The 24,054-nt window shown below is 52.1% G+C and overlaps 6 protein-coding genes across 6 annotated transcripts; 2 read left to right on the top strand and 4 right to left on the bottom strand.

Annotated features, from left to right (window-relative positions):
• Positions 1 to 359: 359 nt before the first annotated feature.
• Positions 360 to 4,518, bottom strand: ACET3X_000527 (uncharacterized protein). The gene is made up of 4 exons (XM_069447832.1): positions 4,218 to 4,518; positions 1,617 to 4,149; positions 1,471 to 1,568; positions 360 to 1,420 (listed from the first exon to the last, which is right to left on the bottom strand). Exons 2-4 carry the CDS (start codon positions 1,710 to 1,712, stop codon positions 700 to 702), a joined length of 915 nt encoding a protein of 304 aa, XP_069310769.1. The 5' UTR covers positions 1,713 to 4,149; positions 4,218 to 4,518; the 3' UTR covers positions 360 to 699.
• Positions 4,519 to 9,991: 5,473 nt separating this feature from the next.
• On the bottom strand, positions 9,992 to 11,404 carry ACET3X_000528 (uncharacterized protein; the record flags this gene model as incomplete). The annotated part of the gene is made up of 1 exon (XM_069447834.1): positions 9,992 to 11,404. The coding sequence occupies one exon, from the start codon at positions 11,402 to 11,404 to the stop codon at positions 9,992 to 9,994; it is 1,413 nt and encodes a 470-aa protein (XP_069310770.1).
• Positions 11,405 to 12,082: 678 nt separating this feature from the next.
• Positions 12,083 to 12,479, top strand: ACET3X_000529 (uncharacterized protein; the record flags this gene model as incomplete). Its single annotated transcript, XM_069447835.1, has 3 exons — positions 12,083 to 12,112; positions 12,247 to 12,340; positions 12,391 to 12,479. 3 exons carry the CDS (start codon positions 12,083 to 12,085, stop codon positions 12,477 to 12,479), a joined length of 213 nt encoding a protein of 70 aa, XP_069310771.1.
• A 1,212-nt stretch (positions 12,480 to 13,691) lies between these two features.
• ACET3X_000530 (uncharacterized protein) lies at positions 13,692 to 16,367 on the bottom strand (the record flags this gene model as incomplete). Its single annotated transcript, XM_069447836.1, has 4 exons — positions 13,692 to 13,935; positions 14,060 to 14,241; positions 14,741 to 15,612; positions 15,665 to 16,367. 4 exons carry the CDS (start codon positions 16,365 to 16,367, stop codon positions 13,692 to 13,694), a joined length of 2,001 nt encoding a protein of 666 aa, XP_069310772.1.
• A 335-nt stretch (positions 16,368 to 16,702) lies between these two features.
• Positions 16,703 to 20,451, bottom strand: ACET3X_000531 (uncharacterized protein). Its single transcript, XM_069447837.1, has 7 exons — positions 19,928 to 20,451; positions 19,700 to 19,879; positions 19,557 to 19,652; positions 19,403 to 19,503; positions 19,305 to 19,357; positions 19,007 to 19,242; positions 16,703 to 18,937 (listed from the first exon to the last, which is right to left on the bottom strand). Exons 1-7 carry the CDS (start codon positions 20,109 to 20,111, stop codon positions 18,318 to 18,320), a joined length of 1,470 nt encoding a protein of 489 aa, XP_069310773.1. The 5' UTR covers positions 20,112 to 20,451; the 3' UTR covers positions 16,703 to 18,317.
• Positions 20,452 to 22,717: 2,266 nt separating this feature from the next.
• ACET3X_000532 (uncharacterized protein) lies at positions 22,718 to 23,638 on the top strand (the record flags this gene model as incomplete). Its single annotated transcript, XM_069447838.1, has 1 exon — positions 22,718 to 23,638. The coding sequence occupies one exon, from the start codon at positions 22,718 to 22,720 to the stop codon at positions 23,636 to 23,638; it is 921 nt and encodes a 306-aa protein (XP_069310774.1).
• Positions 23,639 to 24,054: the final 416 nt, after the last annotated feature.

Here is a 24,054-nt window from a genome sequence, read left to right on the forward strand (position 1 = left end):
TGCCTGTCTCGAAAAAAGAGGTGGATAATGCTCGTAAAAGATTCCTTGGATACTGGAGCTTATGGCTGTGAGAACAGAGTGCGCGCTGCAGACGTTAGGTACCTATGCGGCGATTGATTAGCCTAATGAGGATGTGGAGCGTTCGTGGCCATCCTTTCTGCCGTCGTCACCAGTACGGCAAATGTGTTCACTCGCGAGTACGCATACGACGCGTCGGACGGCATGCCGTATAGGGACCTGGGTCGCTTTGTTTGATGAACTTGTGGCAGTGCGGGTAAGAGCGAAGGGGGCGTGGGGCTGAAAGCAGCAATTAGTAATCGAAAGTCAAAACGCGCACACTGAAAGCCGCGAGCATGGTGATTAACATCGTCTTCGACTATGATACATTCGAGATTTACAGTAACGCCATGAATGACCGCCTGAATGGTCGGTAGATTCGACCAAAGTGTTTTATTCGAAAGTGCCGATCCGCGGAGTTTCGTCCCAGATATGCTTTGCGCAATATTTCACGTCATCGTGAACCGTCGAAACATCGACAAAAGATAAAGGAAATTCGCCAGAAGACCATTGGAAGCCGGCCGACCAACGCCGATTGCCATGACCCAAGTGAACGCCGTATAGGAATGAAAGGTATCCCAAAACGCTTGAACGCTAAACGAAAACACGGAGGAGGAAGCGGAGTTAAGCCCGGACCAACAATCATGCGCCGACGGGGTTTTGTATGAAACTGCTGAAATCCAAATCGCTATGGATGTTCCAGTCTGGCATCATTGGGTCGCTTTGGCTTATCGAAATCGGATCCACCGTCATGTTCTGATCGTACGCGCCAAAATTGTCGAATCCGTACATGGGTTTGCTGAAATCTACAGGGTCTTCCATCATCATGGTGTCGTTCATCCATGGCGCTCGCGACAGCGTCGAGGGATCCATCGCAGTACTGCTCATAAAGGGTGTTTGTACCATTGGTGCTTCTTGCTTGACTGGCGATACTATTTGAGACTGTCGGGGAAACGGGCTGTTCATTGGCGGTGTTGGCGGCGCGTTGTGGCGTGCAAATGGGCTGTCGAAGGCGAACGATTTGGTGGTCGGGGTGCCGTTATACGATGAGTTTGGTGAAACATGGCCGTGATCAGAGTCTGAGCTGACGGATGCGCGTCTTCGTGTGTAAGGAGCTCCTCCTTCAATCAGTCTTTGTTGCATGCGAGCAGTGTCTTCTTCGAAGCCCTCGTAATGGCTCTTGTCGTCTCCGGATGAGTGCAGAAGGTCAAGGCGTTCCAGAATGTCGTGTGTCAATGGATGGCCGCCTGTAGATTCCTGCAACGGCTGTCCTGGCCAGCTCTCGCCTCTTTGTAGGCGGTTGTAGAGCTCACGAAGACCGGCTACCAATTGCGTTTGTTGCTGTTCCAGCATCTCAACGTATCTGTGTTTTGTTAGACCAAACAAGACTAAAGGAGTAACGAGCAAACGTACCCTTTGGGGTAGACCTTGTCTTGCGACTTCTTCCTCTCACCGAATACACAGATGGCATTGTCGGCTTTGCATCGAGTGCAGGGGCTTGATCCGTCACACTAATACGGTTAGAGAGACACACACAACATGCTTGAGATGATGCATACTTTTGACTTCTTCAAGCGGCACCGGTCACAGGCTTTGCACACTCGCTTCCTGATGTTGTCCTGAGCCTCCATGGAATCTGACCTATGAGGAGACATGGTGGCTGGTTTGAGTTGGGTGGATAGTATACAATGTGAGTGGTGTGGCTGATGTGAATGGCAAGTCAATGTTGTAGTCGATGGGGTATCTGATTGATGGAGTAGGATGTTCAAGCACACTTGTGTCGAGAAGTGGAAGTGGAAATTAGGCTCTAAATAAGAGCGTAGCCTTCTGCGGGTAGCAAAGCATTATATCTTTTCACGTCAGAGGATAGTTAAGGCGGACGTTCGGCGTTAACCTTGCGCCCTTGGACGCAAAAGCTCAGTAATGAAACTGTAATTATGAAATCCGCCGGCCCTGGGCAGCTAAGGACCCCTGTCTTCTTACACATCATCAATCGGCGCACGTACGTTGGATTACATTAGTCGATGTGCAAGGATGCTTGGCCTGTTGCAGGGCACCAACCATTCAAGGACTGGGCTCATTTGGCGGAGGACTTGAAAAAGCGAGAGCGCGGAGTCGGCCAGCGAGCGGACCGTGACCGTGGCCCACGAAACTTGCTATGGAGAAAAATCCGCCCTGTGGCAGCAGAACAGGTGACGTGAGTTCGGCGAATACGCGGGCGTAAGTAAGCTCGAAAATCTCTCTGGATCGCATCGCAGTACTCGGGTACCGGCAACACGACTTCCACGACCAAAAATGTGCGGACAAAACGCGCTTCCCGAATCTCGAGAAAGGCGCGGGTTGCCAGCCATTGGGCTTTTTGCCGAGCTCGTCATCAACGTCGACCATGTGCTTCATCAGGTGCAAGGTTGATCGTCAGTCCACCTGTAATCATTATGCTTTATCACTAATAACATTCGTTCAACCGTGTTTTCTGGTAACTACAAGGTGTACTCTGTACATGCTCAAGCTTCGGCCGAACAAAGGCAGAACTAGCTGACCGATTTGACAGCCGAGCGATCTTTTTTCTGGCTGAAAATTCGCTCTCTCGGACGTTAGAAACGGCTGGCGGCAACTTCAGAGGACCCGTCTGTCTCCAAGTGACCCGTCCGGTCTCAAAGGGGAGTGGAGCGAGATAAGCTCAGTGAATATGCGCAAATCTCCATGTGAAGACTCACGCCACGTCCCGTCTGCATGTCATTGAACAAGCAGAAATACTGTTGGGAACAAAACAGAGCTCCAGTAACTGTCTACTGTTCATGGGCGCCGTCGCTTGTCATTGTAAGCGCACTACATTCAGCAGACTGCGTCGTGTAGAGTTGCTGACAGCATTCTGCATATGACTCTGCTCCAGCCACAGATCTCAGTATGGTCAATGTGAAACTAGCTTTCCAAGGTTGGCTAACATTGCTCTCTGAGAGTCGCTACTACGCATTGGCTTCACTGGCAGTCGCATCGTCTTCTGTCTTTCCTAACCAGGTAGTCTCGGTTACACATGACTACCCTTGCTTGAGCCACCACAACCCTTAACCACCCGATTGTTCACTCATCCATACCCACCTACGCTCATCTACGCTCACCTGCAAGCTTAAGAGTTACTCGCTATCAAGCATCATGCATCGTTGCACACCTACACTATTGGCAAAGCACATATCTTCTTGGTCTGGGAGATTTGGTGTTGGGCGACCCCCACGAAGCGTCGTCAGGCAAAGGGGCTGAAAGCCGTTACTTTCGTACATTCTTGCGAATGCCGTATCCATCAGGCTCGATGCGTCTAATACGACACCTTCGCTGACAAGGCCTGTAATGTCTTGGCGGGATGTGGCTCATATACGCAGATACATTTCACGTGTAATGAGTGTCAGCGCATGCAGTCCAAGCGTGGAATGCATGCGACACACCAGCACTGTTGACCGTCAATTTAGGCGGTTCTTCGCGACCTCACCATTGCCGTGATGCAGACCGCTGACATAGGCTTCAGCATATCGGCTGTCCTCCCGGAGCTCATGGCTTGTTAGTGGTAACGGCATATGTCTCCAGTCTACTGAAGTACAGTGCGGGCTCGGCGAATTATCTCGCGTTCTTGGATGGCTTACGACCTGACCAGTGCGGAGTTGGTAAGAGTCATCATGTAAGCCCATCAACTCGTTTGTAAATTCGGCGGTTCTCGAACACCTCAGGGTTCGTGACGATCAACCCCGCTGTTATCAGGCCTTCATTCCATCGTACCTAGGTAGCCACCAAGCTTCTTGAAGCTGTAGAGATCATCGCTCAGAATGATCAGATGCCAATTCTTTCTTGTTTCTAAAACAGAAGGTGTTCGTGTCCAAAGTCTAGCAGGTTTGTAGCCGCCTCTTAGAGGCAGGTAACAGCGGTCTTCCTTGCCACGTTGGGCGAGGAAAGTTGGCCCTGCCCAACCATAGCTCAGTAGAGTTTCATGGCGGTTATGGGAATCGTGATGCAAATCTCTGTCTCTCCATACAAAGCCTTGTTGCATTATCATGGTAGCGTCAGGAGTCTGGCTGCGCTGACATGGGCCTTGCATGAATACAACTGCTCCCGTGAAACCATCAGTACTCTGCCCAACATGATTGGCAAGATCGACAACCTGTCTGGCTTACATAAGTTGATGAATGTGCCCCACAAAGCTTGGTCACAACAGGGGTTGTCGCATTGGACGCATCGTTGAGCCGTTGTCATTGTCGAGGCCGCGTCCATCAGGCGGCATTACTCTAGAAACAAGCCCGGTTGTAGCACCTGCACTGCCAACAAACAGGGTCCTGCCCATCGCAAGACATCGAATACGTCGCTGATCTATGCATGTTCCACATAGATAGAGCCGACGTTGAGACTGCTCACCGCACGTTTCGACATGTCAGGACGATCAGGCGATCAAGAGGCAGATGCGTATTTCGCGTTTGCTCGTACAAGATGAGCGAGCCATTAGCCACAGGCGCCACAATGCCCCCTGAGGCAAAGGTGGACGGATCGCAGACGTGCCGGCTGCCGAGCTGCCAATCGAGTCGCGACGGAATCGCCTGCTCACATACGCACAACGACCCGTCTCTATCGTGTAATTACTGCGCAAAGGGGTATTAGTCGTAACCTTCCTCCGCACTAATTCACGGAGTGTGATTGCTGGGCATGCCGCAGCGTCGGTCAACCAAGACTTCCGCCCAGGTGTTGTTTAGGTCAGTCCTGAACTCCGCCTCATGATCTCCACTAGTCGTTTCCCAAACGCGAGAATCGATGGTCACGGGATCCCTTCTGGCCCCGACGACGTATAGGGTCTCGTTTCAATTCAAGACCCCAGCTTGAAATATCTGGTCACCCTATCGCTCATTTGGGCGCATCCTGGACAATTCGATTCCCCAAGCCTCAGGGTGACGTGTACACTGTATTGAGGAGCAGTCTGGCGCCAAGCGTGGTACCCATCTTCCGCCAGGGACGAAAATCCTCGGCACCTGTCTTCATGCTCGGCAATGGGCCGTCCATCCTCCGTCTCCAAAATCCGAAGCCGAGCCACAAGATTCCAAGGTTATCGTGAACCCGACGTCCGAGCACAGTCTGGAAGGCTCTTTGCGACTTCAGCTCTGGTTTGGTTGGCTTTGCTCTCACTATCCAAAGTGAAATGATGTCAACGAACCAGGAAAGGCATGTTTGCTTATTTTGCTGGCTCGCTGTGGGTTTTTTTTCTCCGGACTCAATGATTAGTCGAGTCTCGCAATTCACCCTGGCTTGCCTAAACTTGCCAATCGTTCTGTTTAGACCAGCCAAGGTCGAATTGAGCCTCATAGACAGGAATAGCAATGAGGCGAATCACCAAAGCGTTCCCACTTAGGCCCCATCACACAATTTAGGGCTGAAAGCTTCAACACTTAGCCCTGCGGTATATCCACCCACGTCACAGCGCATTCCAAGTGCACGCAACCCACGTTGTTGAGGTCTCGAACAAGGGACATTTGCAATGATCATTGCGCTGTGGCCCTGAAATGACCCATGGGAGGTAAGTCGACCCGAGAGCCGTACACCACCAACGACAAAGCTGAATCGCTGTTGACAAGTCCTTCCGTCGCAAGTCGAGTTCTGGAGGAATATCCTCTCTCAAGAAAGCCTTGGAATGCTCAGACCGTCTGCATAGCACAACGCATCTCATCGCACTTGACGATATCGACATACCGACTTTTGTGGCATGCATCATCCATGTGACGGCATCACAAATAATTGCAGGAATCACCTTTCGGCAATATCCGTAACGCAACCGCAAAGGACCTGGTGATCATGATCGACCCGTTTACAGCATATCCACAACTGGATGGGGAACCCCAGCTCCAAGCGCCAGCTCACCGGTTTCGCCGAGAGTAAACAGCGACCCCACTTGGATCATGATCGCGATGGTCGAGACTCATTTCATGAGTGCGCGGCTTCGTGTCAGCCACCGGCAGTCAGTCTTGAGCTTCATTTATGACGTTGTTGTGCAATGCTTCCACGTCGGCCGTCGGCCATCGCCCTTCCGCTCTCACCAGTCCGACTAGCACAAAGTGTCTCTCTAAGAACGCGGTAAACCTGCCAAGGGAGGTCAAAAGTCAATCACGATCTTGACGGCCAGCGGGTCCAAGGATGGAGCATTCTTTTGATGCCAATCTCAGCGATCGTACGAACGTTGTTCGAAATAACTTAGTTTCGGCTTCTCGTACACAACTATTCGGCCCTTCCGACGCTCTAATTTCTTGGACGAAGATGACTGTCCGAGATCGACAGGCGGAACGGGACAATTGGCATTCCATACGCCCGTACTGATTACTTCGAAATACCTCTGGATGCCCACCTATCCTCAGAAAGTCTTCACTGGCGGATGAACGACATCTTGTCTAGCAACAGTATTACACTGGGAAGGCCACTGGTGTCGATATATGGTATCGTTGGTGCTATTGCACACGTACGATCACCAATATCTGTACTCCAGCCTGCCTGATCAGAAAGAGATATTAGTTGGCAGCTTGTGGGGTGAAGAAGCTTCTCATGCAACACGTGCGCCTTCATATTCGGAAGGGATGCGAGCGACCCCCACTACTTTGCTGTTGGCATCAAAACACTCGATGCGTATTGCAATGCACTATCATGCATCTCTCTTATTACAGCAGATTCTTGGTGTGCGCAATGCACTACCTTGGTTATCGTGAGCGTGCGATAAACAGAACGACAGCAAGCTACTTGTACCGCACCACTCTAGATATCTAAGAAACCTACGTATCGAAGCGGCCTTGTGCAACGGCTTTACATGCGGCTGATCGGCACCCATGTCGCACCCCAGTCACAGCCTTCCACATCTGCACAAAAACGGCCACCAAGAACGGCTGAACAGACTCGCTTAGGCTTCGCAGCAGCCTTACACAGCTTTCGACTGCACCTTGTCACATATGTTGATTTCGATGTCTTCATAACATAAACGGTATGCTGCAGATGGTAGCTCTGCACAAGCAGGATTTTCAGTAACGTCACCATGTGCTCAAGACAGGCCGAACCGGGATCGGTTATAAGCTTATCTAGAGTTCGTGGGTCATGACGACAAGGCTATATTGCCCGATTTGGACCCATGTTCGTTCTCGGTCAGGATTCATGCGAAATGAAGGAAGACGACCTGCCGTAGTGGTCCAAACTTTGAGTCGGATGTTTTGGCCACAGCCAATCAGCAACTGGCAGCGTTGTCAAACGGCTATCATAGAACATCAATGTCCAGATGCAGCTGAATCTTGACGTTTGTATTCGAAGAACACATGCCGTGATACGGACCCGCTGGCTAATCTGAACGACGTGTTAGTCTGTCGATCACCATTGTATTCTGATGGGTATCGACCTAACGCTGCTGCTTCTGGCACGTCATCTCGTCAATCTCTACAGAACGTGTCAAGACTCTCAATCTGTAGCCACTGCTACGCACCACGTGCTCAACCGTTGTCTCTTTACTACAACCAATCGCCCCTTACTTCGCGGCTCTTGACACCGCGCTCGAATATCGCAAAGATCATGACGTTACCCAGCCCGTGGCACATCTTTTCTCCAACAACGACCGCCGCTTGATGATGTGTGACTGGGTATCGTATTCTCAACTCCAGAGTCAGGATAACGTCACAAACCCCATTTCCAGGCCTGCTACTACAGTAATGGGCTTCTGACCATTCTCTGAGCCAAAATCCCGCCTTAGCAGTGAAGCCCCACTTTCCTCTAGGATTCCTGGTTCAAAAGGAATGCCGTCAAACTATGTTTCTCAACGTGAGAACGCTGAGGTGAGATACTAATAAGGTAAAGAGGCGAGGCTGGGTACTGTTCGCAACCATGTGCGCCACGTATGTATATCCGTGTATTGAAAACGATACGATGAGAAGATAGAGAATGCCCAAGGATTCTGCTCCGCCTCATCCTTTGAATATGTTCAGGATGTCTTTCTTGGATGTGCAATGCGTAACATTCTCGTTCAACACGCCAGACCTAAGACGAGAAGTACAGAGCAGCAATGTAAATTCATGTATCCCATACCACCTCATCTCGGGCCCGGTAGTAGCACCACAATGTCCACAGGAACAAGCATCAGAATGACGGTATGTCAGAGCAAAGCACAGCCTCCAAATCAGCGACATGATATCAAACAACATACATCGCAAAACCCAGAAATGCTTGATAGCCCCGCGCAAGTAAGCTTACACACGCCCGCACCCCACACCGATCGTGCACCTCCCGCAAGAAACAGCGCGATCCAACCAGCCAAGAACAACTGACGATAAGCGAGACAGCTAGCAACCTGGATGCATGGTCCAGGCCCTGATATCTTGCCAAGCCGCTCCATTGAAGAGCACCACAACAAGTCCTGGCTGCTAGTTTCCCCAAGGCGAGAGATGGCTGCATAAAATCGATGACATGGCTGCAGGTGCGAAGCAGTAGTCTTGTGGCTGCTTAGTAGCAGGACGCGTAGAGCTAGGTAGGCGAATAGACAGCTGGTGAGCCAGCCAATCGACTGATGTGTCAGGTTGATTGGAGCAGTGTGTACCAACCGCTTGAGGCGACTCGAGCTGAGAAAGATCCGCGTTCTTGGATACCAAGACAGTCCTCTTTCTCATCTAGGCCAACGCCATGGCGCACTCTAACAGTACCCACACTGTCTAATGTAAAGTCCAGCGACTATCTGTACGACACGGACTATCCTGTGTAAGGAAGAGAGAAAAAAATACACGGACGAATGCACGTATACTAGATAAGCAAGGTGTTCCACAACGCAGTCTCATCTACCGACAAGCCAGCTTGAGTCATGAGCCGAGCAAGCAACAGAGCATCCCGACATAGTAAAGCTTATTGCATGACCCTGACTAGGATAACAAAGCAAAGCGAGTGCGAAATAGTATTCCGGGGTAATGTGGATACTTGTTACAGGGGACATGATCATGCCGCATGCTGTTTGCGACATGAGCGTTTTTCTTGGAGAGACTTGGGCACTTCATGCTGTTTACTAAACATGCTAGGCATTTTGTCGGTGAGTCTAGATTTGACGGGAGCGGAGCGACCTTGGGAGCCACTCTAACAAAGTAAGCCCTAAAATACGGCCGTAGTGTGTTTTGTGAGAAGTAAAGATACGTAGTTGCCCCTTTCGACGCAGGATTGTCAGGACATGCTCGAGGACCTTACATTGGTGGTCCGTGTTGTCAAGATATCTCGTCGGCAGTTGCAGCGAACATCTTTACGGCGATCTTTGGATTTGCGATACAGAAGAAGACATGAACTTGTCCGTCGTGCCAAGCAGTAGGTGATTGACAACAACCTCACTAATCGAAAACGAGTATAGAAGCCAAGTAGAAAACGTACGATGCGAGTCAAAAAAAAATTACCGACGATGAAGGCGAAAAACAGGCTCCATTACGTTCGCTTTGCTTACCGCCGCCGTGACCGAAACCGAACCGACCCAATTCAAGGGGTATTTCGCAACGCTATGCTTCCCGCGTCCCTACATGAAGAAAAGAAAAAGAAAAACCACGCACAATTAAACTCTATCTAGGGCATCCCAGTACACAAACATAAAGCCAACCACCAAGACCGAAGTAATACCCATTGTCAACAGAACGATATGGTGACGACCGCATACGTACGTGGAAGCAGGACGCGAATCTAACAAGGTGATTTTAGGGAATGTGCAACCGCAAGCAGGAGGTGGAGGATCGTTTGCTTCAAGATCGCGAGCACCGTCGTGCTGCTCGATTTCGCCATCCACGCCAGTAACCACAATTGTAGGCGGATTGCCAGGACCAGAAGGCGGGACAAGATCAAAGGTATGGTATGAATGTACGGTTGGAGATGGAATCCTCGGTGACACCTTGGTGCGCGGTCGACGAGCTCCTGGTAAAAACCACTAAGTCTTGCCCTTTTCGTACTCCAAGTCGGCCTCCTGAAGTTCGGCCTCTAACTGCGCGCGCGCATCTGGGGCTGGTGAACTGGAGGCACCTCGTGAACTCGGCGGTCGTGATGCTAGTAGCGGGAGCTGGAGGATGTCGGCGGCTTCACTGTTGTGTATGGATTTCTGGCGCTTGAGTGCAGGTTGCTCATTGTCAGAAGTAGCCCCGGTGCCGTCAGAAGGAGCTGCTGCTACGGTGGCGAGACCGAGTCGGTTTGCTTCGTCAGGATGCTGAGAAATCCAGCGTTCGCACCATTGCTCACGGAGGACGTCATAGATGAAGAGAAACTGAACCTTGGACTGAACCATGCCAGCTCGCTGATCCCTGAGCATCTCGACAACCTTTACTACAGGATCTTCGTTGTCGGGTACATGGTCCAGTGCACCCTCTTGGAGCTCCTGCATGAGCCAATCGAGGGCGATGAAGGTTCCGCTGCGGCCGATACCTGCACTACAGTGAACGATGCGTGGGTTGGTCGAATTGTCCGTGTTCTTGGCACGCGATATGTCGACTAGCTTCAGCATACCAGCGCGATCGTCGCCTTCAGGCACAGAGAAATCAGGCCAGCCAGCAAAGAGCAGATGCCAGATCTTCTTTGACTCGCTGCCGTCATCTGTTGTCATGTCAATCTCCCTTACTTGTGTCCTAGCCTCTTCGTCTATCGTGTACGAGGCCAGGTGGAGGTTGTGTATGAAGCCGTCTTGAAACTCGTCGTGCTCGTTGATGCGCATATCGGGTTCCGAAAGCGATTGCGGGTAGTAGGGGTAGCATTTCTCTCGGTTGGCCTCGTGGGTCTGGGTCAGCATTACAATGACTGCGGGCGACTCGTTCTCCTTCCAGATCATGCGCCAGATGTGCGACCAGCTGTCGGCCTTGGGCCCTTGGGTTGCAATGTACTTGAGCTGCGTCGCGGACTTTGTCGTCTCGAGGAGTATTGGCGAGGCATTGATGTAGTCGAAATGGCCCTCTGGTACGTCGAGGTGGACTCTGTTGGACTGGTATGGGTCGACGTTGACGTAGCGGTTGCGGTTGGCATAGTCCTCGCCGAAGCACCTCGCCCACCTGGGAGCCTCTTCAGACGCGGTGGGCTGGATGCCGTCCCTCTGGCGCTCCACCTGGGCCATCTCCAAACGATTCCATTTTGCGTGAACGTCCTTGGGCGACGTTAGAAAGGCGGGATACGGGATAGCGTCTGGACCGTGTGCCGGGGTGCTTGTGGCGGACGAGGCAAGGGCGAGGCTGGTGGTGCTTGCCGAGGGCGTGTGGGCGGCGGGCGTGTTGAGCGACGACGTGGTGATTGATCGCGTGCTGTCCTTGCTACGGGACCGCTTGGACGACGAGGGGGAGATGGGGACGCCGGCCGTGGCCATGGCTGGGTCGGTCCTGGCAAGGACGCCCTTGAGCTTCGCCTTGCGCCGGAGGGCGCGGAGTTTATGCAGCTTGAAGAAGTTGCAGTCGATGTGGTGAGACGAGTCGGCTTCGGGCAGTGGGGGGACAAGAAAGTTTGAAGACGGAATGGTGACGGTGCGGCGGATCGATGCAGGTCGTGGCGTGCCCGAGAAAGGAATGATAGCGATCCACTGACACGTGTGCGGCTAGCAGACTGCGATGGTATAGTGTCCCAGAACCAGGTCGAGCGAGAGATGGGCTAGACGACGACGAGGGGCTGCACGCGAGCCTCGTAGTGGAGCGAGCTGGCGGGGGGTCGTCGGGGCAAGGCGAACGTCGCGTCGGTGTCAGCAACAGAGCAGATGGAAGAATGTAGCCGTTGGCCAGTCTTTGATATACATGTGCAGAGCACAACAAGTTATACCAAAACAGAAGAAACAATTCCTCGAGCGCGCAAGATGCACTGCCAAACGTCAGGCGCTGTCGTGTCACAGCTGCGGGCAGGCCCATTCCCTGTCCATTTGGTGGTTTCCGCTCTGCATCCACACCCACCCTCCATCGCCACCACCATCCCTCCACCAACAAACGCAACGTCTGCACACACCTGCTGCTTTGCCGTGGCAGCCATCGTCATCTGTGAATGTCACTTTGAATACACCATGGTTGCACCTTGGTTTGCACTCTTCGAGGTATGCTATGCGCCATGTCCAAACGAAACATGCACATCAAACTGACAGCTCGGAACAGGCTTGGGCCGTCGCAAAGGCACGTCGATAATCCCTTCACGCCCACACACACCGCTCCCGTCGCTGACTCTTCCAAGCTCATCCGCTCCCCGGCATTCAATCGCGCTGTGCAAAAGGCCTATCGAAAGATTAACAGGCTGCCAGACTTTGAGCAGAAGAATGGCCAAGGCCGTATGTCTTTCCGCCATCTGAACAAACTCTCAGCTGCTAACAAACCGTAGGAACAGGCCCGTCGTCGCTCGACCACTTCAAGGACGAGGTGAAGAACCAATTCCGCGAGCTCACATGGCAAAAGCGCCCTCCCAAGTGAAAGCGCCTTCGATTCACGTCGCACACTCCACTCATTCACGCCATATACACGAAACGCATAACGGTTACGTTGCGTCCCCGCGACACGTGGCAGCTGTCATGGCATGACGTCGTAACACAACGGTCAAACATCCTGCCGCACGCGCTACACACGAAACATGCAAACGACGAGGCGTTTCTCGGAACAAGGACATGAGAGAGCTGAACGTATGTCTGAAGAGCAGCGCATTCTCGACACACCCACACATATCATGTGAAGTTGTGTGTCTGGCATTCACTGCACTTCTTGCTAGGCGTGTTGGGTTGCATTTGTTCTAGCCCGACAAGAGAACTGTGAACCGTCTAGAGGGACATGGCACAGGGAGAAATTCACTTGGGGGTTGAAGCACTGGGTATGCAGATATTGATTTTGGAGGTTCATGTAGTCTGTAATGATCACATCACTCTGCTACTGTCATGCATCTTGAATCCAACAACGATCGGATCCCCCGATTACGGCACACGTTTGTGACTGATGCATTACCGCATCCGTGCAAGTCCTCAGATGGACTAGCCGGAGATGCATCCCTACACTAGCAACCTCGAGCATCTTGAGCCGCGAGTTTGTCCTACATCATCCAAGAATGCCCATATAACCCGTGACATAAAATGCTCCCTGGCTCCCTAATACATCAAAATGGCATCCAAACTTTTACTACAACCAGCAAAACATCCTGCACGACCTCTTCAAGAATCCATTCCGAAGAATGGATTGCAACTTATCCCAACGACGTCATTAGGTTTGCCATGGGAAGCATCATGAATCTTTCCACTGCCATTGATCTGGTCGAGTGGTCGCAACGTGACCATGTCAAGCGTGCGTGACAAAGCCTTGCTGACAACGGAGGTTGAGGACACATATGCGAGTACATATTGGCTATTGTGGCGATGGTATTGCGGGAGTTGTGGGTGGCTAAGCCTTGCTGAGCGCGAAGGTCTGGACAAGGAGATTTTAGAGCCAGCGACTTAGGCTTTTCTGGGCTTTTCTGGGCTTCGTATTAGGACACAAGTTTGATCTAGTATGTGTCTTGCCAAACCCTTCGTTGGGCGAGTATGTCTCATCCCACTGATCGTGTCTAATAATTTTGACCATGTCTCTTATACATACTCGTAGATTTGTTGCATTATGGGTATTACAGCGCCGTGGTTCTCAAAACCTTGTATACGTCATGTATCAGAACACAGCGCCTCCTATAATGAAGACCCTCTCTTCTTCTCGTCGCACCCACTGAATCACCTTATTCGCACCCTGCGCCAGCGCAGCCCTCGATGTGTTGGCCGGTGCAACCGCATATAGCTCAAATAGCGGTGTACTCCATGCCAACGCTATACATGTCGTGTTCGTCTCGTGATGCACCTTGAGCGTCGACGGCTTGTTGTGCAGATTACTATGGAGTTTGCTGTAGAGGTCGATCAATCTAGACACAAGATGACTATCAGTAATCCGTCTTGGTAACAGTACATGACAACACCGAATCCGGCAAAGCGGAACAGTGCCGAGTAAAAAATAGAGGTGAGATTATAGATGCAAAAGGCACGTACCGTCTCCTTTCCAAGTCACCCTCAAAGTACGGTGTGTAACTAGGCATGGTAAACTGCACGTTACCCCTCGACTTGTACAGAAAGTGTCTCAACGGACTTCCGGGCACGATATCCGTGCAAGTGGGACGCCCTTGCTGGACTGCTGTACGTATAGCCTCAATGGATCCATTGCGCTGCAAGTTCTGCGGAAGTAGCCGTTAGCCCATAATCCATCTAGTTAGTGCAAATCTCTATGCAAATCTCTCCTCTTAGGTAATCGCAGTCGGACATTAACCAGACGAGCGGTACGGCCGAAGGCCGAGGGGATGTGAGAAAGGGGCGAAGGGTAGGGGGGATGCGGAACCCGAGGCGGAAGCACGACAAGGAGCGTCGGGGTTGCTGATGTCCGAAGCCGAATGGCATCACTGGTCCGTGAGCCTTGTACGGCACATGTACAGTGCGACACACGGCAATGGTCCCATGATAAACCATGAGAGAAGACCGAGGATCAAGGAATATGCCCTCGGATCCTGTGCGAGCCCACATGGTTCGATGGCATAATCTCAAGGCACGGGACAACGTCGTGTGGCGAAACGGAGAGACCATTCGACCACTGATCCACGCGTCCTGATGTACCCATCCCGGCATCCTAGACATTAAGGAGACTTTGTAAAGGAGTGTAACGAAACCGGGTGAGCCTACCTCGACTAAATCATCCCTCATGCGTCTAAGCTCGAAGAAGCTTTCCCTTTCCGCACTAATCAGGAGGACCGCGACCTCGTCGTCCGCGCCGTCGCTCGTGCGAGGACGCTCTTGCATCGGCTCCGTTGGATGTTCTAGGTCAAGGAAGCTGACGTACATGTACAAGTAACCGGTGTTGTTGAAACCCGGTAAGCACAGCGGGATCCAGTTTTCTCCGCCCCCAGCCTTGACGCTGCCAGCTTCAAAGAGCATGTTGAAGATCAGGTGGAGGTCGCCGGGGTGTAGGCTGTGTTTCTTGGGTCGGACGACGGATACGAGCTTCCCGGAGGCTACCAAGAGGCCGTAGAGGAGATTTTCGGAGCGGGTTTTCAAGAGGGTGTTGTTGATGGTGGTGCGGTGGGACTTGCGAAGCTTGAGACACTCGAGAGCCGAGAGCAATGTCGATGGTGAGCCTCTTGTGAAGCCGTCTGCAAGCGCTGACAAGAGCGTTTCCGTGCCCTGCAGCGGCCTGCGAAGATCGTAGTTGGCGCGTGCAGCAAACATGCGCTCCATACTCGGAAGGGTAAGAGTGGATAGGATCTGCATGTAGAGTGCTTCCAGCTGCGACCGAAGCTGAGAGTCGCTCTCTGGAAGCCGTGTGATGGCGACGAGATTGAGCGGACCCTTTGACATGACGACGAAGCGTACATGTCCTGCTGTGAAGCCTCTCAGTACATCGTTTGTGGATTGGTAGAAGGATATGATGGTCTGCACGACGCCAATGTAATTTGTGATGAGCTGGTCGTCGCCGTGTCGGCTGTATATGGGCTTGCCAGCACTCGAGAGGATGAGGAAATGCTTCAGCTTTGCGCGCCACTGTTGCATCACGGCTTCTATTGACTACATCAGCGAGCGCTACCTCTAGGTACATGCCGTGCGTCTGACCTTCGTTTGATCCGTCCATGGCCATGTCTTCGACGTCGTCAAACTCGCGACGGAAAGCCGCTTCAAAGTACGGGTCTGGCGGAAACATGCTCTGCGCCTCGCCATCGACGAACTTGTGACCTAACGTCCTGAGCAGCGTCTTCTCTTGCTCCGACTTTTCTGCCGGGCCCATGACTTCGCCCAGCAGGCTCTCCTGGTAGCCTGCCGCCTCGACTGTCGGTGCATAGCTGCGTATGCTCGCGCTGTCGTCGGCGTCGCTGAGGTTGTGCGAGGCGAGGTTTGCGCCCAGCACGTCGCGCGACTTGGGCCCGGACGACGTTGGCGACTCATCTTTCGCGTCCGTGGCGAATGCCTGTGTTCTCGCAATAGACAGCTGTGTCGTGGCCTTGGAAAGGAGCTGCGGTCGCCCGGCAGCCGTGGAATGCGATGTCGAGGGTCGCGAGAGCAGTCCGAGTCCGAGTCCCGGTCGCGGTGGCAGTGGCGGCGGCGGGCCTTCGTCTGTTGACGCCAGTGAGCCTGCAGAAGTGCTACGCGAGTATCTTCGTATTATGCTGAGCGTCGGATTGGCAAAGTCGTGCTGCTCAACCGCCTCTCCTGTCGCCGACTTGGTCGAGCCATTGCTGCTCTTCTGCGTGGGCGTCGTGGGCGAGCTGGGCCCCTCAGAGATCGGCGTCTGGGGCTCAGCGTTCCCTGTCTCGGCCATCAAGACAGCGTATTGGTGTTTGTTTATGACATGGCGCGTCAACAGAAGCGGTCCATGTCGCGCAGCTTTGTGACTGTGACGCTTACCCACGGAATCCCCCACGCATGGACCAATGACGTTGCTGCCCGGTCATTGCTACCACCGCATCATCCACCACTCGAGCGCTGTCGGACTGCCATGTCGCCTCCAGAGACACCTGCGCATCAACATGTGCGGGAGCGCACTATCCGTGGCATACCGTCACCTCATACGTGTGCTGGCTGTTCACCGGACCCCACAAATAGCTCCCATATGCACGTCTCACCCGCCATGCCCACTTCTGAGCTCTAATGTACTTCACCGACAACATCAACACCATCGCTGACCTCCCTCACGCTCCGCCTTGATTCCTCGTTGCCGCCGTGTCTTGCTCTGCTCTCCACGCATTCGAGCGCTGACACATTCTCGCCTCGTCTTGTACTCAGCTGTGTCGACGTGTCTTACTATTCTTAGCCAGACTCCCATAGAGCGTGCTTGGTATTTCCGGCGTAGTGGGAGTAGCGGTATGCATCATGACCTATTAACGGCCTCGTGTTTGGGCGATTTGACAAAAAAAGTAAGGAAGTGAACCGAGTTCAGTCACTGCGTCCCTTGCGTCCCTTCCTTTGACTTGGGCGGCAACTTCGTGTCGCAGTGAGGGAGTCTTGACTCCAGTCGGAACTGTAGCATCCCATCACCACGCATCTGAGACCAAGCGTCTTTCCTCAAGCCGATCCCATGTACCAAAGTCCAACCCAACCAATGCCACATCTTTCAACACCAGATGACGTAACGACGTTCAACTACACCCTGGACTGGCCTCATCTTGAGAATCCCAGTAATACCACCTTTGCTGGGCAAACTCAGATCGACATTTGTCGTTGTCCGAGATGCGATTTCCCTCCACAACACGAAAACGAGCCAGGTCACATCTACACCCGGTATCGTTGTGCAGGCCCAATAGTCCACTTCAAAACTGAACAAGAGGGACTATGGGTGTTGCAAGCCCCTCATGGGCCGATCAATATGTTGAGGCCTGCGACAACGGAGGAGAAGGATCGACGGGCTGAAATTCACCAAGACGCGGAGCCGACAGCGTATAGAAGTCGGAGCTTTCTTTTCTTGACAGGCCCCTGTCCACGGGGACGGTACCAGGCATATGCCACACACAAGTGGCTGGATAGCATAAGTGTATCAGCTCGTCAACACGTCTCGTGTCTCTCCCTTCTAGTCCAACCATACGAGGAAGACGCTTCTGATGCTGCGACTGGGAGAGCATACTCGGAACTAAGCGAATACATTCTACAACACTTGCCAGGATTCAAGATGCTGTACCTCAACATCTGGGATGATCGAATGAAACTCTACAGTGCAGCGGGCAAATTCAGTATCCTTCTGCATAGAGACGGCGTCAGAATTACCGTCCGATGCAACCGGTGGGGTGGAGAGACTAGAGAGTACAACGACCCTAGAGTGTTCTTGGAAGACATGAGTGCGGTACCACGCAGAATACGCAAACAGGCGTCCAGGGAGGAATTTCAACACGATGAGACTCAGGAAGACAACTTGGGCGAACAGGATGATACTGGTAAAGCTCTACACAAAAAGCTTGACACGGCAGAAGATGAGTCAAAGCGTGACGATGAGTTTCAGGAAGCGTCGACTTCATCTCAAGTCATCAAATCCGATACCGAACTTGAGTGCGAGTCTGAAGATGATTGGACTGATGCCGCGATGAGTCCTATCGACACCGAAAAAGACTGGCAGATGCTATAGAAATTACATCTAGTATCATGGAAATCAGAGTACTCGTACAAAGGCCGAACACTTGCTCGATGAACGCCACCCTTGTCACATTTTCTCACTCTGATTCTTGTAAACCTGCTAGAGATATTGCTGATAGAAGTAACGTGAAGTTCCCACATTCTTGACTCAGGACGTGAGCCTGAACATTGGATGGTCGTCGCCCAAATTATCAGCATCCACCTCCTGCAGCCTTCCATCACGCTCGCCCCTTTCCCTCTTCGCATTTTCCCACTTGACTAGGAAGAAAAGCGCCGTGCAAGCAACACCACAAATCCACAACATACCCAGGCTAACTCCATATCCCGTCGGATAGGTTGGCATTTCACTCTGTAAAAAGATGTTGCTCGCCACGATACCTCCCAGATTTCCGAACCCGACTTGCATCGCAGAACTGACGGATCGCTTATAGTGTCCAGACACAAGGTTGGACATCCAGACGAGCACAACAGGCTGAGTGATGAACCCACCAGGTACAATGAGAAATAGAGCAAAGTATTTGACACCAGCCGAGAGGTTGTCTTGCGCAAGAAGCATAATGTAACCGACCGACGCAACGACGAGCCCAAATATGCAGAACCAGTAGCGATGGCGGAGGCGATCGGACAGCCATGCTGTTATGACTGCTGTGATGGTTGCTACCACGAAGATGGGGATCGATCGTACTTGGGCGGCGGCGGAGGTGTAGCCGAGTTCTTTGACGATGGTTGGGGTGAAGAAAGACCCGGCGTACCCAGTGTTGACAATTCCTAAGCGCAGGGGCGTATAATCAGCACATGTCTCCGATAAAACATGGAAATGAAAGCAAGAACTCTCACCAAAGTATGCAACAGTCCCCAGGTAGATTTTAGGATCGGAAAAGATTCTCTTCGCTGCTTTCTTGTCCAACCTGTTCATAACAGCATCACCGGTGTCGGCACTGAGTCGTGCTATGAGAAGGGCTCTCTCTTCCTCGTTGAGAAACTTTGCCTGTTCGGGCCAGTCTGTGACCCAGAACTTTGTGACAAAACCAGCCGCAACTGTGATGATACCCTCTATGATGAATATCCACCGCCTGGAGCGTTGGTTTGTAGTTAGTGTTTGTTCCACCTGCGTTTGATAGATTGGGCTTCTTACCATCCTCCATAGCCTGCGATGCCGTCCATCTTAGCAATAGCGAATGCGAAGAGCTGGTAAAGTCAGTATGAGCCACGAATTGACGCGGGAATCCTTACACCTCCAAATGCTCCGGCGATGATGCTCGCAGTAAAGAACAGGGTGAGGCGCCATTGGAGCTCATAACGCCTATAGTACATCGAGATGAGGTACACGCACCCTATCCGAAGTTATTCTTGACATCCCATGTTCCACTGTGTATGTATTACATACCGGGAAACAATCCTGCCTCAAAGAAACCTAGTAGAACGCGCATGGCTACCAGGCCTTCGAAATTGTTCACGAGTCCCATCCCGACGGTTGAGAGGCCTGGTTCCTATTAGCATGGCGCATGTATGAAGAAAGTCAGAACTCACCCCAGAGTACCATGATCAAGCTGAGCCATGTTGAAGGCTTGAGCTTCTTCAAGATCAAGTTCGATGGCACCTCGAAGAGAATGTAGGGAACGAAGAATATGAATAGAGCGATGTTGTAGCGATATGCCTGCGATCCTGTCATGTCCAGGTCTTCGACCAGCCCTTGTATTTTCGCATTGCCTGAACATGTCAACGCAGTGGACATACTACTAGGATGGAGTCATGTACCAATATTGACACGATCCAGAAACGCTAACAGGAACAAAACAAAGAGAGGCGGAAGAACGCGAAAGTCGCACTTGCGGAGTAGCTTTTTCTCGGCGACTGGGTCGATGTTGGTGCCGTGTGTATCGTTTATGGTTTCGATCTTATTGTCTAGCAAACTCGATGGTTTCGCCGCCGGGTTCGCCATGATTGATTTGGTAGTGAACGCCGCGCTTGCTAAGAATTTGGGCTGCAGAACAAATAGTAGGAATTCGGGCGTGACGACCGCTTTGTAGCTGCATGCAAGTCTACGTACATCAGTAAGGGGATGATTGATGGTTGAAGCCAATCAGATGAGGTCGCCTCTCGCCGACTTGCACACCCGGTGAACGGTTATGCTTCCGCTTTGCGGGGAAGAAGCAAGCCAGGTGATGGAACAGTACCGCTCGTTCTCCGCTGATATTCAAAGGGTCAGTCATGATAGGTCAAAGTGGTGACTAGTCTTGCATGACTTGAAATGTTGGTAGGGTAATGCGACAAAGGAAACAGTAGCGCCGCAGCTTAGGCAGCACGTACCAATGACCTTGTTTTTATTGAATTATATCCAACGCTTATGTCAGACCTACAATTGGGTTTGTCCTGGATGCACACGATGCATTCTATATTAACATCGTAAATACAAAACACGTTGTAGACCTTAGGGAGTAGAATGATTGGAGTGCAACCCGATAGGATTGAACCTCTTTGTACGACAGCTGTGATGCGTCGGGACCACGTTCTGGGTGGTTCCGCAACACACGGCTCTCCCCAGTTTTTCGAGATGTGTTTACCATGTGTCTGAATGGCATGGGCCGGACAAGAGATCCTGATGACGAATTTGCGAACAGGTTTGGCACTAGGCAATGGAGACAAACGGTATGCGCCCAACTGGGTCGAGAGGACGTAAACGTCGACTGTCCTTAAACATACCTGCAAAGCCTGGTGGGTTTTGTGAAAACCCGGCTTGTTCATGAACTTACCTTATGCGACAGGCGAGTGTCTGCTAGTTACGACATCGGCTCTGCGGTGAACGCTGCAGTAGTGCATTCGAAGGCGATGCAACGGCAGCGCAGGATCTGAGCAAACGGTGCTATCACGACTGATCCTTGAAATACCTGTGATCGTTTTGTGAGTACTGGTATGAAGTGTCGATGATACCTTGGATGTGGTGATGGCGATGGTGATGGCGCAGTTTGAGGCGCCATGACCAGGGATTATGCACCAAGACGCACTAGCGCGAGCAACCACTCGCTTACTGGTGACCACAGAAGGAGCAAATTCGACCCAGTTCCGACATCAGCTCTTCGACAATACCACAAAGCCAAATCGACACCAACAACCGTCGCCATGGCCAGTACGTCTGCGAGAACTCACTCCATGCCGCCAAGATATTAATCCAGCTGTACAGAATCCAAGAACTCGTCCCAGCACAACCAGTCCAAGAAGAACCACCGAAACGGGTACGCATCACCCCCATCCATCGAACGCGCCGTGAACCTGCGGATAGTCCATGTACAACGTGGAGGACTATGAACGCGTTGTCGAGAACACAAAGCTGATGCAATGACAATGCAGTATCAAGAAGGCCAAGACCCACCGTTACCCCTCGCTCAAGGGAACCGACCCCAAGTTCAGGAGGAACCACAGGCATGCTCTTCACGGCACCATGCGCGCTCTGGTGCGTACCGACGGCTCGCTCCTACACGGAAACGCGGCTCGCTAACAACCACGCAGAAGGAGGTCAAGGAGGGCAAGCGCGACGCGGCATAAAGGACGATACGATTACGAGCGAGCGACGATGGCGGTTTTCGATTCCTTTATGAGACATCTGGTCGGCGTCAATGGCATTCGGACTTTCTATGACAGCTTCGAACTCGAGGGATTGGAGCACGCGGCTTCACGCCTACCGCAGGCATGAAATGTGGCAATGAAATAAGTCGAAAAGTCAGGTCGGTTCCACGAGCGCGCGACTGTCCCAGTGATGTGTTAGGCTGTTTGACCCTTCGCAACGTCTTCAGGTAAGTGAGATACATGAACGAGGTGCATACCCCAACCCAGCCATTAGTGTGTACAGCAACAGAGCTCTCCCATGCTCGACCTGCTGAAGGAAAATCTATCGTGGCAAGAACAATCATCCCCATCATTACCAAACACACGACCTTTTACCCCGTAAGGTACGTGTGCATGAAGATGGGGTTACATACCAACTGTTGGAACGGAACTTTGGGACTTTCGGTGCATCTCTTAGGGAGCTTGTGCAGATGGTACCTCGCAACATAGTTTACATTCAGTTGTACTGCAATGAATAACATTTTACTTTCCAGATTGTGCATCTTCTTTTGTTCATTCCAGTTGATGACGCTTCCCCAACGCACCATTCGCCGGATCGGCGGGGTTATCTCTGGCGCCTCACCACTTCCGCCATTACTCCCTCCCTCTGGCAACCACGTCGACCCCCGGAGTTGATGCGACAGCGTGCACAACCTCTACATATCGACAAGCACCCATCACGCTCTTGGAATCTCTCCGCGGAGGCAAGTCAGCCGAGACGTTCCGGTTCCTGACGTTACTGCATAGCCCTGCCGCATCCCGACCCTATCAACTAGCAGCCCTACACCCCGGATTCAGCCGTCATACTTGCTGTGTTGCAAGACGTCGTATATCTAATACTTCCTTCCCCACCCTCCAGTCCTCTCCGGTCGTGCGTTTACCCCCCGATACCCTAGTCTGTTCGCTCCCGCCAAACTCCCGCATCCGTCCTTCCAACATCCCACCATGGCCACACAAGCGCACTGCGCATACTGCTTCGAAAGCCTCGTCGCAAGCCTCGAGAAGCGCCCTTCTCTCACTCTGGCCCAAGTCGAACACCTCTGGGCGAAATACAACTCGGAGCCCACCACGACCTCTGAGCTCGAAGATGAGACCGAAGCAGAACAAGCAGAACAAGCCGCACTCGCGTCCGCGTCAGTAGATGGCTCGTACAAACCTGCCGCTATATCGCGTATCCTCGCCTCTCCGCCCTCGTCAGCTAGTTCCTCGAGCCTGCAAAGCGGAATTTCGACGCCCAGTGGTCCGAGCAGCGAGACACCAAGCAGTCTTACAAGCCAGAGCAGCAGTTCTACAAATCTGGTTGACAACGAGGTCGAGGATGAGGAGGAGGAAGAAGAAGAAGAAGAAGAAGAAGAAGAACATCCGTTGTTCGTAACATGGAACACAATCTCACGTTCTGGCGACAAGCGACTACGAGGCTGTATCGGCACCTTTGAAGCGCAACCCCTCACCAAGGGTCTCTCCGACTACGCACTAACGGCCGCATTCGACGATACGCGTTTCTCGCCCATTAGCACACGCGAACTGCCAACCCTCGAATGCGCCGTTACTCTGCTCACAGACTTTGAGCCTGTTGACGATGCCATGGACTGGGAGATTGGCACACATGGCTTGCGCATCAGCTTCCATGAAAAGGGCAGACGCTACGGGAGCACGTATCTGCCTGATGTGGCGAGCGAACAAGGGTGGACCAAGGAAGAGACGCTGGTTAGTCTGATGAGGAAGGCTGGATGGAATGGCAAGAAGGCGGATTGGAACAAGGTCTCGCTGAGGGTGGTGAGGTACCAGGGAAAGAAGGTGGCGCTGGGCTGGGGCGAGTGGAGGAGTTGGAGGGACTGGGTTGATGAGGAAATGGCTGACATTTAGCACGTCGGGAGGTGAGACGTCAAGATTTCATTTTTTTTTATTTTTATAGAGGGTGCTCTAGGGCGTCTTTGAGAACCACAGAAGTGGATGGTTGGATCATGATTAACAATGGTAATGGATAGCGATGGCGCTACAAGGGGGCAATACATGTCGACGAGCTTTGATAGACAAGACAGTTCGATATCCCACTACAATGAATTACGAGTCTTCTTAACCCAACATCGCCCTCCTTACAAGTGCTGCTAGCAACCTGATTAAAACGCCGTCGTATCTCGTTCCCAAGTATATACAAAAAGAAGTTGTATACTCGATCATGGAAGAAAAAAGGCATTTTTGCACCCAACTACGACTTCCTTCTCATCCAAGGATGAATGTGTCATGGTATCACTCTCTCGGATGGTATTCCGTACAACCAG

This window comes from Alternaria dauci, chromosome 1 (assembly GCF_042100115.1).
Source record: "Alternaria dauci strain A2016 chromosome 1, whole genome shotgun sequence".
In the NCBI taxonomy this organism is placed as follows: domain Eukaryota; kingdom Fungi; phylum Ascomycota; class Dothideomycetes; order Pleosporales; family Pleosporaceae; genus Alternaria; species Alternaria dauci.

Excerpts from the sequence above, each read along its gene's own strand:
- ACET3X_000527 (XM_069447832.1), bottom strand. The coding sequence starts at position 1,712 with ATGTCTCCTCATAGGTCAGATTCCATGGAGGCTCAGGACAACATCAGG. Across the intron at positions 1,569-1,616 it reads GCCGCTTGAAGAAGTCAAAA|TGTGACGGATCAAGCCCCTG; the intron begins GTATGCATCATC and ends TAACCGTATTAG. Across the intron at positions 1,421-1,470 it reads GACAAGGTCTACCCCAAAGG|ATACGTTGAGATGCTGGAAC; the intron begins GTACGTTTGCTC and ends AACAAAACACAG.
- ACET3X_000531 (XM_069447837.1), bottom strand. The coding sequence starts at position 20,111 with ATGGCGAACCCGGCGGCGAAACCATCGAGTTTGCTAGACAATAAGATC. Across the intron at positions 19,880-19,927 it reads TCTGGATCGTGTCAATATTG|GCAATGCGAAAATACAAGGG; the intron begins GTACATGACTCC and ends TGACATGTTCAG. Across the intron at positions 18,938-19,006 it reads GGGGACTGTTGCATACTTTG|GAATTGTCAACACTGGGTAC; the intron begins GTGAGAGTTCTT and ends CCCTGCGCTTAG.